At 59.7% G+C, this 14,560-nt stretch overlaps 2 protein-coding genes across 2 annotated transcripts in view; both read left to right on the top strand.

Annotated features, from left to right (window-relative positions):
• Window positions 1-9,382: 9,382 nt before the first annotated feature.
• Window positions 9,383-12,802, top strand: Arc (activity regulated cytoskeleton associated protein). The gene is made up of 3 exons (XM_020156668.2): window positions 9,383-11,340; window positions 11,573-11,716; window positions 11,939-12,802. The coding sequence occupies exon 1, from the start codon at window positions 9,551-9,553 to the stop codon at window positions 10,739-10,741; it is 1,191 nt and encodes a 396-aa protein (XP_020012257.1). The 5' UTR covers window positions 9,383-9,550; the 3' UTR covers window positions 10,742-11,340; window positions 11,573-11,716; window positions 11,939-12,802.
• The window catches only part of LOC109681786 (maestro heat-like repeat family member 5), a 73,198-nt gene continuing 70,777 nt past the window's right edge, over window positions 12,140-14,560 (top strand). Inside the window, exons 1-2 of the mRNA XM_074066999.1 lie at window positions 12,140-12,219; window positions 12,263-12,423. Coding sequence (XP_073923100.1) covers window positions 12,140-12,219; window positions 12,263-12,423 — 241 coding nt within the window. The remainder of the gene's footprint in view (window positions 12,220-12,262; window positions 12,424-14,560) is intronic.

Here is a 14,560-nt window from a genome sequence, read left to right as displayed (position 1 = left end):
TTTCACTCTGGGAGTGAGATTTCCTTGTGAAGTGCTTTAGCTATAAACCGAGGGCCCATTTCCTACCTTCTTCTCCCCTTGGCAGATGGGGGCGGTGGGGACAGTCAGCTGAATGACTCCTAGGACTGAGTCTGCTGGCAGTAAATCGTGCAGATGAAAAAGCTGCATGCATGTTGGGCCCACCTAGGGCCTCCCACCTTTGGCCCAGGTGGGCTCAGAGAGGTCCTGAGGCCGGGCAGAGGTGGAGAAGGAGGGAGTGGGACCTCAGCATCCCCCCTCCACTCAGGGAGGTTAGCAGTGCCTGGGTGTGAGAACCCCCACCTGCCCTGCTCCAGCTGCCCATCTGGCCACTATCTCAGCTCTGCCTCAGACATGGGAGAGCTGATTCCCCAGGGCTGAGGCTAGTGTCTGAGGCCTCCGCTTGGGTGTTCCCCAGATGCTCAGTTCCTGCTGGACCTTGAATGAGGAGGCATCCCCGACCACAGACCAAGGGAGATAAGACCCCTTGATAGCTTCTGCCATCCCCACCTGCAAATGGCAAATGGGCCATGGAGACAGCCTGAGGGATCTGGTAAGGCTGAGCACCCCCTGGTGAGAGCTGGTGACAACTCAGTGGCCTGGGTGGGTGTTGACCCCATCCTGTCCTTCCCTGTCTGACCACCTTGGGCTCTGGGAGGAGTGCACTGCTCTGGGCCAGGTGGGAATCAGGGAGATGGGTATTTCTTCCTCCATGCCCCACCCCCAGCCTTCCAAGTGTCCCCATTGGATTGCTCAGCCTGCCACACCCTCAGCCCCTCAGCCCACCTGGCAGGTCTTAGGAACCGACCCCTGCAGATCTGCTCTAGGACCTTGCCCACGCCAAGAACTCCCATAGGCAGTGGAGGAAGCCCCACCCCCAACCTCACAGGATCTTGTAAGTGCAAACAACAGCAAGCAGTCAGACTGGGAGGTCCCCAAAATCAGAGGCTCTGAGTTCATCTCGCCCTCAGCCATCCACTTAATCTATCCATGCCTCAGGTTCCTCATCTGTGAAGTGGGTGGGTGAGTGTAGGGGGAAGGGACAGTGGTTGCCCTCCCAGGCTGTTCTGAGGCTTGGTAAAATGTTTCCATGCAATAGAGCGCCCTTGTCTCCCAGTGATCTCTGCTTCCACCCACTTTTCCAGAAAGGCCAGAGAACAGTGCCCCTCCCTCAGGCCTGGGATAGGAAGAGGTCAGGCAGGACAGGGTGCATAATCAGTGGCCCAGCAAAAAAATGAAAACAGTAAGAACTGCATTGCACATTACGAAGACTAACACAGGCCCCCGTGAGCTTGGCCCTGACAAGCACCATGTCACCTGCCTAGAATCATCCTGCAAGCAAAAAACCTGGGAACCTGAGCCTGAAAGCCCTGTGTGGTACAGGGGAAAGAAGAGCCTCACACAGTGAGCTGACCAGTGGCACCCTAGGGACAGGTGTCTATCAAAGCATCCCAGAGGCGCCCATTAGTGGCTGAGTTGAGATCTGGGAGATGAGGAGGTTTGGGGCTGGCAGTCACTGAGCCTGTGGCCCACACCCGGGTGAGGCCAAGAATCATGGCTCAGGCTGATGCCTAGAAGGCCCACAAGTGGACAGAGAGGTGTCCACATTCAGGAAGTTGGAGGAAGTAGGAATCCAGCCTAGGGCATCCAGTGCTTGCAGCTGTGCAGGTCATGGGAGCTGGCAGTCAAAGGACACCTAGGCTCAGACCCCAGGTGAGGCCAAGACCTCAATCCAGGTGGCCTGTGGCAATGGAGAAGCTGGCCCAGGTAGGGAGGCAGCTGAGAAGGGTGGAGTTCTACACCCCAGTCCTCAGAGAGGAGAGAGAAGACGGCCAGACAAGGGTGGCCAGGGCCGAGGGCTTTAAGGGAGCCAGGCAGGAGACAATGGAGCAGATACAAACTATGGACGGGGTGCTGTGCCCCTTCACAGTAGGATCTGCAGGCCCCTGGCCCAGGAAACCTTCTTGGGCCTCAAAGCTTCCAGACACAACTTTTTGGGGTCTTCTGCTGCAGTTGTTCCATTCCTGTAGTCTCAGCGTTTCCTCTTGGGTGATGGCCCTCCCACGAGCAGTCAGGGGAAGAGGGAGATGTATGTTCCCATTTTGTTGGCCACACATTATATCCAGAACCGAGCTTGGATCCCTCAGGATATGGGAAATGCCTAAGGGTTTGCAGGGCTGAGGCACTGCTGGGCAGGACTGGGACAGCCTGCCCCTCCCGCGGGTGTAGAACTGCCCAGGGGTCCAGAATTCTAGGGTGCAAGTGGACAAAGTCCAGGGAGCGTAGGGACCTGCCATGGTCACACAGCATCAGCAGCAGGGCAGTGTGGCCCCACCTCTAGCTTCTCTGGCTCAGACTCTGGCTGCCTATATCTGACAGAATTGGGGCAGGGGCAGGGCAGGGGTCGGGCAGGGGTCCCTTTAGGGTGGCCTCTGGGCGAGCAGCAGGCAGTTGCGCAGAGCCTGTCTGCGTGGGGAAGCTCCTGGCTGCGTCATGGCAGAGCTATTCTCAGCCACTCTCCTTTTATGGATCCGGAAGTGAGCCGCAGATGCTGGCTGGCACTGGGGAGGCATTTAAAAGGAGTTGCAGAGAACAGCAGGAAAGCACAGCCACCAGGGCTTGGGGGTGGGCTGCCCTGGACACCACCCCCTCCCTGGCATGGTGTCCTGAATCCCCAGCTCTGGGTGCATCTGCACAGGCCAGCTGGCAGCGAACCCCCGCCCTTGCCCTGGAGGGCAAGCTACCCTCAGGGTTCCTGAAGCACGATCTGGGCCTGGTGGGCATGCAGGGAGGTGAGGGGGGGGCACTCAGCCTGGCCGGGAGACCCAGTGGGGCAGAGATGTAGGGGGGCAGATGCCATGTTCCAACCTCAGTCCAGCCCCTTCCTGCTCCTGGTGAGCCCTCCCCATGCTGTAGTCCCCAACTCTGCCTAAGCTCTGCAGCTTGGGACTGGTCACCTAGACGTCAGGAACCCTGCCAGGCCCTATCCCTGCCCTGCTCAGCAGCCCTCAAACCTGGCTGGGCACCTCATTCAGTGGGAACACCCATCCCGGAGCATCTGCTTGCCCCTTCCTGCACCCACATCCTCTCCAGGTCACAGTGGCCCTGAGCCATCCCAGGCTCTGGTTCAAGGCTGGTATCTTGGCCAAAATAGAGGGGTGGGGTGGGGAGGGCTATAGACTTGTCCTCTTGTCTGGTCTCCACTGCCTTCATGTTCTGCCCGATGGATAGAACACAGATGGCCACCCTGCTGGCCGTGGTCACACAGCGTCAGCAGTACACTTGGGGCCTCAAACATCTTTGCCCAGGCAGAACCAGACTCAGTGAGTGTGCAAGAATTCTATATTAACTCAGAAAGGAAGCTGCTTCTCCCCTCGGGCACACACGGTCACACTCACACACCCACACCTGCACAGACATCCAGGAAGAGGCCACTGGTGCTCAGGGGCTCCGTGGAGGTGCTCACAGGGAAGGCAAGGCACAAGGGAACAGCGCGATGCTGTGCCCGGAAGCTTCCCTGGAGGGAGAGCGTCGTCTCAGGTCCAGATGGCACCACAGTGAAACCGAGTCTATGTTTCTGCTTTAGCACTGGGTTGGCCTTTGTCAAATGAACAAGGAGCGGTGGGCAGCAGGGTGGACGGGCATTCCCAGTGGAGGGAATCCAGCAGTCACTGGTCCAGCAGGTTCTTCCTCACCCTCAGTCATTTAGTCTTGCTGTTCGAAGGGGCATGAAGTCACACATTGCCTTAAGGACACACAGAAGGAGGAGTCCAGTTCTCTTCTGTCCCGTGCTCTCTGGACACTCAGACCAGGCTCGATGGGCTGTGCTGAGGACACTGACTGTGTGAGGGGCATCCAGAGAGAGGCCCGCTGTTCCCACCCTCACACCTGCCTCTTGGTGTACCCCAAGATCTGCACCACAATGCCCCTCCCTCTTATCCCTGCTTGGGCAGTGCCCGTCAGAGGAGGCCAGCCTACTGGCCGCAATAGGAAAAATACTCATGGACGCCCTTTAGGGAACTCTGAGGCTCTGAGCAGGTGTCACCTACGGGTGCTGATTGGTTGCAGAGGGCGTAGCCACGTTGGGAGCATAGATGAGGACCACTGTGGGGAAGCTGAGGCTGAGGCCAGGGAATAGATGGGGGCTGAGGGGACTTATCCATGGTCATGCAGGACAGGAAATTGCTGTGGGATGTCTCTGGGATCTTGGAGGTGTTCCCCAGACACCCCCATAAGCCTCCTGCCTTGGTTCTGGCCTTCCTTTCTTTGTGGCTTAGGCAAGTCCCTGGCTTTCTCTGGACCTTGGGTTCTTCTTCTGATAATGGCTGGGGTGGTGGTGAGGAACACACATCCCTCAAAGTTGAACTCTTATTCCCACACCTTGTTGCTGATCATGTGGGCAGAGCCTGGGCTCCTTGAGCCTCAAGGCCCCAAGGGGATGAGGGAGCCACAGGACTGTGCAGGATCAGTGGAAAAATACCAATTTTCCTTGGAGGCTGGACTGGAGACGCTGAGGCAGGAGGCAGGAAGGAGGAGGGAGGAGGGAGGAGGGAGGAGGGAGGAGGGTCTGCTGTGTGGGGGCCAGGAATGCACAGGCTGCCTGTTCCGGGGACAAGGATGCAGCACACAGCCTGCCAGAAGAGGAAGGAAAGGAAGGAAGGAAGGGGGGCAGAGAGAACATGTTCCTGCAGCTTGGGGTGGGGGGGCTGGAGAGGGAGGGGAGCTCTGAACCCCTCCAGATCCATCACCTCTATCTCCCCTGGGTCCAAAGCCCTCGGGTTCAGTCCCCACATACATACACCAGCCTGCCTCTGTCATTTGCGGGTTCAGTGGCCTGAGGCAGGTCCCCCCACCTCCTCAGGACCCCTGTGAAAACCAGGTGAAGATGTCTTCCTGAGGAATTAAACGAGAGTTGAATCCTGGTTTACTGATCTTTCTCTGTCTCCCCCTTGTCCCCTTAATCCTTTTTTATCTCCTTTGGTCTTATCCCCAGGCTTAGCCCCAACCAGCTGTGTGTGCCACTCCCCCACTCATCTGACTGGCCTTGGGTAGAGTCTGGGACCCTCACCTCTCAGCTCCTGGACTCTGCCTCCCCCACTTTGGCCAGATGCTGACAGTGGGGTGACTGGAGGCTGCTCTGTGCAGGGCTGGTGGGAGGGCCAGGTGTCCTTCCTTCTGCCAGTGGTTAACCCACGCGTGGGTGGAGGCAGTGCAGGAAGGAACCCCTTAGAGGCCTGACCCACAGGGCAGAGGCTGGGCCCACCTCCCCTCCTTCCCACTCCCAGACATGACACTGAGGAGCTGGGAAATCCTCATGTTTGCAGCCCCCAGCCTGGCCCTGGCCTTATCACCCCCTTGGACAGATGGAAAAACAAGGTTTTTCCAACCAGAGAAGGACAGAGAGCAGTGCATCCCTTGTTCCTCAGCCCCTTACTCTGGCCAGGCCTTGTGCCTGGCTCCCAGATTTAGCCAGAGCTGACTAAGGGCCCCACGGGGGACCTGGGAAGTCCTGAGAGCTGGGAAGGTGAGCCAGCAGTGGAAGCAGGCTGTGGGTCAAGGTCAGCAGATCCTGCTGTTCTGGGACAGCAAAGGAGTGGACAGGCGGCTGTCCATCAGGATATCTGGAGCCTGGGCTGAGGAGTCAGAGGGCTGAGCAGGAAGTCCTACTGTTCAGCCAGTGTGGGGAGGGGGGCATGAAGCCTACATAACTCCTGTATACCCTCAAGCTGGTGGGACCCAGGGCAGATGACAGCAACAAGGCAGACCTGCTGCCCCGGCTTCTCAGAGGATGGGGTCCCTAAGCCCAGATCCTGGAGGAATCAGGGGCCCTGGAGGAAATGACTAGTGTTCACTTGTATTCACACACACACTTGTGCATATGCGTGCATGTACATATGTTCAGGTGTGCAGAGTGTGTTCACAAATGTGAGTGTGCATGGGTGCACGCATGTAGTTGTGAGCTCTTCCGGAAGGAGCCGCTGTCACACCCTCAATGTTGAGTAATGCCAACTGCCATGCATGGCACATTACCAGGGATCTGAAGACCAGCAGGCCCCTGTGAGAACACCCGGCAGCTGGCAGAGGGCAGGGCTGGGTGGACTGCCAGGGCTGTGCCCAGTCCTGAGGACCTGCTGGGAAGGCCAGCCAGGCAGGGACAGCCGGGCCATCACAGGGATCTTGTGCTCTAAGGAGCAAGGAGACCCAGGGAGCAGAGTGTCCTTTCCGTGCTAAGTAGGAACCACACACATCTGTGGGAGCCCAGGTGGTGGGAGACCTCAGGGAAGTATGAGCTCTGCCAGGAAGCCTTGTTACAAAGCAGCGTCAGGAAGTGGGGAGGGAGTCGGAGGCTGTGTGTGGGGAGCCAGGGGGCAGGACAGAGAGGTTAGAGAGCCCCCCTGAGGGTTTGGGAGGGGCAGCTCAACGGAGACAAGGCATCTTTGCTCAGAACCTGGGGGCTGGGAGCCCTAGAACAAAGGCCAGAAGGGGTACAGTGCTGCACAGACCCCCTGGGGTCCTGCCCCTCCCCTGCAGGTCCCCTTCCTGCTCAGTCAGGCCTGACTGAGAAACTGTCCAACCAGCTTGGCTCTTACTGGGTCCTCCCCAGGCTCTCTCCTAGCCCAAGCCCAGGCCCCAGCTCCTCCTCAAACTGCTGGGACTGGGGAAAGGCCAGGGCTGGTAGGGCTGAGAGTCCCTCCCAGAATGCAGGAGCCAGCATGGCCTCTTATCCAGTGGCAGAAGAATGGAGCTCCAGGCTCCAGTGCGGGAGTTTGCTGAGGGCTGCTGGGGCGATAATTGGGCAGCTATTAAGTGTTCCCAGAGCCACAGCAGTGGCTGTTGCCTGTTACCTGTCACCTGTCACTGGGCCCTGTGCTCATAGCTTCCGCAGACCCTGCAGGGAAGGGGGTGGGGACGCCATGTGACCTGCTCCCATTGTCTCCCCCTGGTGCTCACTTACTATGCTGCTCTTCAGTCTGAATGGGGCCACCTTTGTCCTGCTCTTTAGCTGGTGATGGGAGAGGGGGTGATGAGAGGGCCGGGGCACTTAGGCATGTGGCATTCTGGGACACAGGATGACGCACCAAAGGGTCTGGTCCAAGCCAAGTCCTGACTGCCCTCTGGCCACCTTGAGAGCACCCTCTACCGCCCAGGTCCAGCTCCCCTGACAAAGGGGCAGATGCTGGCATCTAGCCTACCCACCCCCCACCGCTCCTCTGCAGCGGGGCGCGGCGGAGGGGGGAAGAGGGGGAGGTAGCAGTGCCTGCTCATGCTGTCACCCCTTCCCATCTCATCTTTGCTCACTCATCCTCCAGCCCAGGAAGCCTGTCCACCGGTGCCTCCCTGAGGGCAGGGCTGGGAAGGTGGCCTGAGAGCCTGTCCTGGCCCCAATGGTCAGGGGACCTGGGAGGGGGCACATGGGCGGGCTTTTAAACCACTGGGGCTAGCCTTGGTCACTGAAGCACTGACTGGCACACTCATGAACCCAGAGGCAGTGTCCGGCTGGCTTATCAGTTGGACCCCACAGCATAGGGCCCTTGACAACCGCCAGGCATCTCAGGGTGCAGACACAGTCTGCAACCACCTGCCATAGGGATTCCTCCGTGGGAAGGCTCCAGTTGGTCCCTGTTCTCGTAGCTTCTCTGCCTGGCTCCCCCTCCCTGCGGTGGTGCCCCTCCGCCCTCCCTTCTGTGCCCGCCCACTCTACTTTAATTAGAAATGCCAGGAGAGCCATTTTGGGGGAAGGTTTTTTTTTCCCCCCAGAAAGACATTCCCCTCAGGGGCAGAAGCCCAGCAGGGAAGAAGGAGACAGGCTGGCTCTGAGGGGGGCAGGGGCTCCCCGAGAGCAGAAGGGGAGGGGCTCCAGGGGGTGGGCAAGGAGTGGGATTCCAGTGGTGTGTGAACAAGACAGGGTGGGTTGGAGGGCTGGGGGCATGAGTGTGCAGAACTGTGAGTGGGGGGCATGAGTGTGCAGAACTGTGAGTGGGGGGCATGAGTGTATATATGGCTCTGAGTGGGGGTAAGTGTTGGGGGCTATGAGTGTGCAGTGGGTGTGTCTGAGAGGAGAGGGACTGGCAGAGGCAATAAGGTGTCCTGTCATTGTGTGTCCATGGGCCTCTGATGTGGGTGGTGGTATATCACCTGCCCCCAGGTAACATCAGAGGATGGAGACCTAGACCCAGCCAGCCATCCTTGGAGGAACCCTGGAAGGACATTTCTCCCTCCCCCACTGCACCACTGCAGTTGCCAAGGAAGCAGAAGGGGCTCCCTCCGCAGGGAATCTCAGCTTCCGGAGCCCCATTCCTTATATGGCGTGCTGCTTTCCTCTGCCTCTCCTGGCTGATGAGAGCTACCAGCACCTCTTCTCCTCCTCCCTCCTCCCTCCTTCTCTCCTTCCCTCCCTCCTCCCGGACCTCCTCCTCCCTCCCTCCTTGTTCTAGTCTCCAGCCTCCTTGAAGTCTTGGAGCTTCTGGCCTGGCTATGCCTATGCCCTGTGGTGTTCAGGGCCCAGAACTCATCTGTGGGCTGAGTGACCCCTGCACCTCCTCTGCCCCCCACACCTGTTCCCCACCAAACATCTTCCAGACTCCTGGGAGGCCTAAGTGAAGTCTCAGGCCTCTGGAGGCACTGTGGTCCTTCCCAGTCACTGTTAGTTGGGCAGGAGTCACACAGCCACATTACATCAGGGCCCAGACAGGGTTTTGCCTGGGTGCAAGTCCCTCACAGGGCTAGGAGAACCAGACTAGGACCAGGACTCCAGGCCCTAAGGGCAGGAGTGGGCAGGATCTGGTGGGTGTGGGTGTGTACAAGTACTCACTGAAATGAAGGCTGCTTGAGGAAAAAGACATCTGGAGGGAGAGGGTCTTGCCAGGGCTCTTCTGAGGTTGTCATCCTGCAAAGCCAGGCTGGGCAGAGGCAAGGTCAGGATCCAGAGGGGCAGTGCCTAGCGGACTATCCTCCTTTAGGAAAGAGATCATGAGACCCTGGGGCCAAGAAGCAGCAGGTGACAACCTGCCTCCTCCTGTCCCTGCAGTCCAGCGCTAGTGAGGAGGCGGGGGTTCGCTGGTCCCCTCAAAGTCCCTCCTGGCTGAAGGAACCCAGCACCCGGTGGGAGGCGCGCAGTGCTGCGGATTAGTCACCCCGTGCGAGCCGGGTGTGCAGGGGGCTGGTCCTCGCTGGCTCTCGCCCGGGAGGCGCGAGTGGGCGCTGGGGAGGCGGGGCCTGCGGCAGGAGGGGGCGCGGGCGGAGACGCTGGCGGGGAGCCTGCGGCGGGGCCAATGGGAGCCGGAGCTGGGCGCGGGGCCGCCCACGGCCCCAGGCAGCATAAAAAGCCGGCGGCGGCGGCTCGGAGCGCAGAGCTTGGGTGGCGCGTCCTCGCTCAGCCGCAGCTCCGCCAGCCGCACACCTGCCGCACCTGCAGCGCTCTGCGGACCGCAGCACCCGGGCGCGCTGCCTCGCCGCCGCCGGCCCTGCGCCTGCCCACAGCCTGCCGCAGAGGACTTTGCAGCCTGTCCGGGGCACCGCTACCTGCGCACAGATGGAGCTGGACCACATGACGAGCGGCGGCCTCAACCCCTACTCCGGGCCGCGGGGCGGACCCGCAGCCAAGCCCAATGTGATCCTGCAGATCGGTAAGTGCCGGGCCGAGATGCTGGAGCACGTGCGGAGGACCCACCGGCACCTGCTGACCGAGGTGTCCAAGCAGGTAGAGCGTGAGCTGAAGGGGCTGCACAGGTCGGTGGGCAAGCTGGAGAACAACCTGGACGGTTATGTGCCCACCAGCGACTCGCAGCGCTGGAAAAAGTCCATCAAGGCCTGCCTGAGCCGCTGTCAGGAGACCATCGCCAACCTGGAGCGCTGGGTTAAGCGCGAGATGCACGTGTGGCGGGAGGTCTTCTACCGGCTGGAGAGGTGGGCTGACCGCCTGGAGTCCATGGGCGGCAAGTACCCTGTGGGCAACGAGCCGGCCCGCCACACGGTCTCCGTGGGCGTGGGGGGTCCCGAAAGCTACTGCCACGAGGCTGATGGCTATGACTACACTGTGAGCCCCTATGCCATCACCCCACCACCGGCTGCTGGGGAGCTACCTGGACAGGAGCCAGCTGAGGCCCAACAGTACCAGCCATGGGGCTCAGGTGAGGATGGACAGCCCAGCCCTGGTGTAGACACTCAGATCTTTGAGGACCCGCGGGAGTTCCTGAGCCACCTGGAAGAGTACCTGCGGCAGGTGGGCGGCTCTGAGGAGTACTGGCTGTCCCAGATCCAGAACCACATGAATGGGCCAGCCAAGAAGTGGTGGGAGTTCAAGCAGGGCTCGGTGAAGAACTGGGTGGAGTTCAAGAAGGAGTTCCTGCAGTACAGCGAGGGCACGCTGTCACGGGAGGCCATCCAGCGGGAGCTGGATCTGCCGCAGAAGCAGGGTGAGCCACTGGACCAGTTCCTGTGGCGCAAGCGAGACCTGTACCAGACACTGTACGTGGACGCTGAGGAGGAGGAAATCATCCAGTATGTGGTCGGCACCCTGCAGCCCAAACTCAAGCGCTTCCTGCGTCACCCGCTGCCCAAGACCCTGGAGCAGCTCATCCAGAGGGGCATGGAAGTGCAGGATGATCTGCAGCAGGCGGCCGAGCCGGCTGGTCCCCCTCTGCCTGCTGAGGACGAGGCAGAGGCCCTCACACCTGCCCTCACTAGCGAGTCCATGGCCAGCGACCGGACCCAGACCGAATAGAGGGCAGCCCAGGGCCCCCCAGCCCGCCTGCCACACCCAACCTGTGGCCTTTGTCAACCAGGACTTGAGCTGGGGCTGACTTGCACAGGGGAATCCTGTCCAACTGGGCACCCAGTTGCCTCCTGGTCTGACTCGCAGTCCCACGCCACCAAATAGAAAAAGACTCCTCTCCTGCAGGGTTCCTGCCTGTCACCCTCCCCTCGTCTGTCTTCCCTTGGCCTGGCCACACCTGGCTGGTGGCCCCAACCTCCACACTCTCAGGCCATCACAGAAGATCCCCAGCGTCCTCATTCTACTCCAATGCCCTGACCCTCTGGGCACACAGGAAACCAAGTGTCCAGAAGTCAGGGACTGTGAGCTCCAAGCTCGTGGGCACCCCAGGGCAGAAGCTATGGCAGAACCAGTGCAGAGGGAACCTCAACTTCCGGGGACACCACCTGCTCCTGGCAGACACAGCAAAGCCAGCTGGCACCCATGCCGCCTCCCAGAGTAGCTGGCCATCCTTGGGCAGCACAGCTCCCCTCCCAGGGGTGAGCTGAAGCCACAGATGCAGCAATAACAGCAGCAGACCTGACATCCTGGCACCTCCTGGCCCCAAGGTGAGCCTTGTGGCATCTTAGAGTTGGGAAAGGAGGGATTGGGCCAGGTACATTTTCAGGGGAGCCACTGAAACTCTGAGGGTTCTGCAGCAGGTCAGCTGCAGGGACTGGGTGGGGATGGCATCGTGGGAGGCACAGACACTTCGGGGACCAAGGAGAGGGCCAGGCTGGGGGCAGTGCTGGGGGAGTTTGCTGAGCCAGCTCACAGGGACCCTGTTTTTTCTCGCCCCAGCACAGTGATTCACACAAGCCTGGAGAAGAGCAGAGCTCAGCTCGGTGACTCAGCTGAGGAATGCAGAGGGTCCCAGAGGGGCAGAGTTCTAAAATCCGGCTGAGGCAGCAGCCGGCACCTTCAGAGCCAGGAGAATGACACCAGGTAATGGCGCCCTCTCCCTCTTGTCCAAGACTATCCCTTACCCACTGTCCTGCCCAGCCCCCAGGTCTCCAGCTTATCCCGGCCCTCTGGGCAGAGAGGTTTGGACAGGCCCTTGGGCTCCAGTCTGGGGAGGGCAGCCTGTCCCTCCATCCGTCCCCGACCCTTGGGATGAATCTGGCGTGACACTGTCCCTAAACACCTGCTGCTTCTCCTTTCCTTTAGGTCTCAAAGCTGCTGAGAAGTCTTTGCTGCTGTGCCTGGCACCATACCCTCCCCTGTCTCGAAGCTACATGCACAGAAGTCCTGGGACAGCTGAGAGAGTGTGGTTGCAGAGAAGTGAAGGCCTGGAAGAGGACAGCACCCCAGCTCAGCCCGAGAGCTGATGGTGAAGACGGGCCAGCGTGAGGGCCAGGGCCTGCCACTATGCTCGCCCCGCTGGCCACCTGCTGCCTGCTCCCAGAGCCACTGCAGCTGGAGCTAGGTCCCCTATCCTGGCCCTTCCAGTAGGGAACCATGGCTCGCTGTGTGGCCATCACTTTATGCCAGAGCCTTCCAGGAGCCCAAGGCCAGTGCCCCAGCCACTGCCCCTGCTGGTGGCTCCCAGCCAGCCCTGGGAGATCCCCAGGCCTTTGCTCCTAACCCTGCCAGGCACTCTGCCATGCCCTGCCCTGCCCTGCTGTTGCCCAAGCTGGATCCCCCCGGTGCTGGTAGCGTCGTGTCTACAGCTGAGCAGGTCTTGGCTGGGGGTCCTCTTTCTGCCTTGCTCACTAGGGTTCCAGAATCTCACTTTGCAAATGCCCTGACAGATTGTCCCCTGCACCCCTAGCAGTCCCCCCACCAGATTTATTTTTGCACATAAGCCATAACCCATACTCATTGGCTGGTACAGGCTGCCGGGCAGCCCTGGGGCTGGTGAGATCCTGGTTACCTCAACAGTGTGTGGTCACTGCCCTTCCACTCCTGCCAGGCCGGGCTTGAATATCTGGCCAGGCCATGTGCCCCTGCCATGCCCCTGCCATCTTACCTCGAAGACAGACTTTTTTTAAAAAAATAAGATTTTGTTAATAAAACACTGAAACTTCTCAAGAGCATTCCTGTTGTTTCTCTGAGGGTGTAGGCTGGGCTGGTGTGGGCTGCAGAGGAGGTCCCTGGCATGGAGGGTGACTGGAGTCGATGGGCAAAGCGAGGGGGGGGGTCTCAGGCTTGGGACTACTGCTACATTGCAGTAGAGAAACCTTAGGGTCATCCCTGGAAGGGCCTTAGGTCCCCCTACCCAGAGGACAGTCCCTGCAGCCCCAGGCCTGGCTCAGCCTGGGGTGTGGGAAGGGGCGTATTCATGCTCAGTTGGGACCTATCCCCCATGAGTCCTCCTGCTACAGTGTGGGGCATGCAGCAGGAGGGGACTAGCGCATCCATTTTCTTTGCCAGGCCTTGCAGGCAACATGATCAGTGCAGGAGCCTCGCTGTCCTGGATGCAGGATTGGGAACTCGGTCTCTCTGAGCCTGTTTTCTATCTATGCTGGGGCTCAGGAACTTGGACACGAAGGGTTTTTGCTGCTTCATGGGAAGTCGGCCCCCTCTGCCTTAGAGGAAGGTGCCAGGATGAGAAGTAGCTTCGAAGTGGATGAGACCTCTGTACTAGACAGTGTGCAATGAGAAGCAGGATCAGCAGGGGACAGGCAGTGACAGAAGGATGGCAAGGAGTTGCCTTAATGCAGGGCCTCACTAGGCCAGTCCAACTCCATGGGGCAGCCAGAACTCCCAGCTCAGGCTAACTAACGCTGGCATATGCAGTTAGCCTTTCCTCTTTTAGCCAGCCAGGTCAGGTGAGGCCCACACGATTTAGGGCGATCCTCCTTAAGCCAACTGACTCTGGGCTTTCTGCACACCTCTGAAACGCCTTCAGAGCAACAATGGATCAGGGTTTGGTTGAATAATGGATGGCACCCTTGTCCACTGGACTGGCACAATCACCACTGTCATCCACAGGTGCTTCTCCATACCTCACTGACCTCTCAGATGGGGTTGCTGTGCCCCTTCTGACCTACCCTTTGGGGAACTGCACCTTGGGGAGCAGCACCAGCCGAGCCTGGGTAGAGTTGCACCTGGTGGCGCATAGCAGCAGTGTAATTCTCACTGCACCTGCCCAGGGGAGAATGGAGCCTGCCAGACTCATAGCAGAGGCCTGGGGGCAGGACACAGATGGAGCAGAGAGAGCCACCTGCCATCAGGAAGTGTTGTCACCCTCCGCAGGGCCAGCAGGCACTCTGAGTGCAGCACTCGGATGAAAAACCGCCTCTGCCCTTTTATCCCCTTTCTTTCTTTTAAATAATGGAACTGCTAACAAGAAGGAGAGGAGAGGGCAGGGATGGAGGCGGCACCACCAGCCAGGAGCACCAGCCTTCTGCACATACGCTACTGCTCACGGGAAGCTGGAAGTGGGGATGTTGTTTTCCTTTCAGTGAGTCATCACGTGATTGACAGGCTCTCTGAACACAAGTGATTTGAGACATAGCTGTGGCTCTCTGCTCCCAAGAAACAGGAAGAGGGGCTGTGCAGGGGCACGGCCTGGGGCAGAAGGGCCCAGCCTTCCTGCCCTAAGACCTCCCAGATCCTGTAGCTTGAGTCCCCAGGACACCCCTTGCTGAGGGTCCCACCAACCCTGGCAGCACCTGCCCATCCAGGTATCATGGATTCCTCACTATAGGGTGGGGAAACTGAGGCACAGAGAGGGGCCGTGCTTGCCTCAGGCCTGGGGCAGGGGCATCCCCCAGGGCCTAGCCAGCAGACTCAGTTTGGTGGGAGGTTTCTGGTCAGGAGAGGATGCCCTCAAATCCCAGAGCT

This window comes from Castor canadensis, chromosome 3, assembly GCF_047511655.1.
Source record: "Castor canadensis chromosome 3, mCasCan1.hap1v2, whole genome shotgun sequence".
NCBI lineage: Eukaryota > Metazoa > Chordata > Mammalia > Rodentia > Castoridae > Castor > Castor canadensis.
The sequence above is the reverse complement of the archived record's forward strand: the minus strand, read 5'-3'. Positions and strand labels throughout refer to the sequence as shown.

What these genes read in the sequence shown, in the direction of transcription:
- Arc (XM_020156668.2), top strand. Translation starts at nt 9,551, where the DNA reads ATGGAGCTGGACCACATGACGAGCGGCGGCCTCAACCCCTACTCCGGG.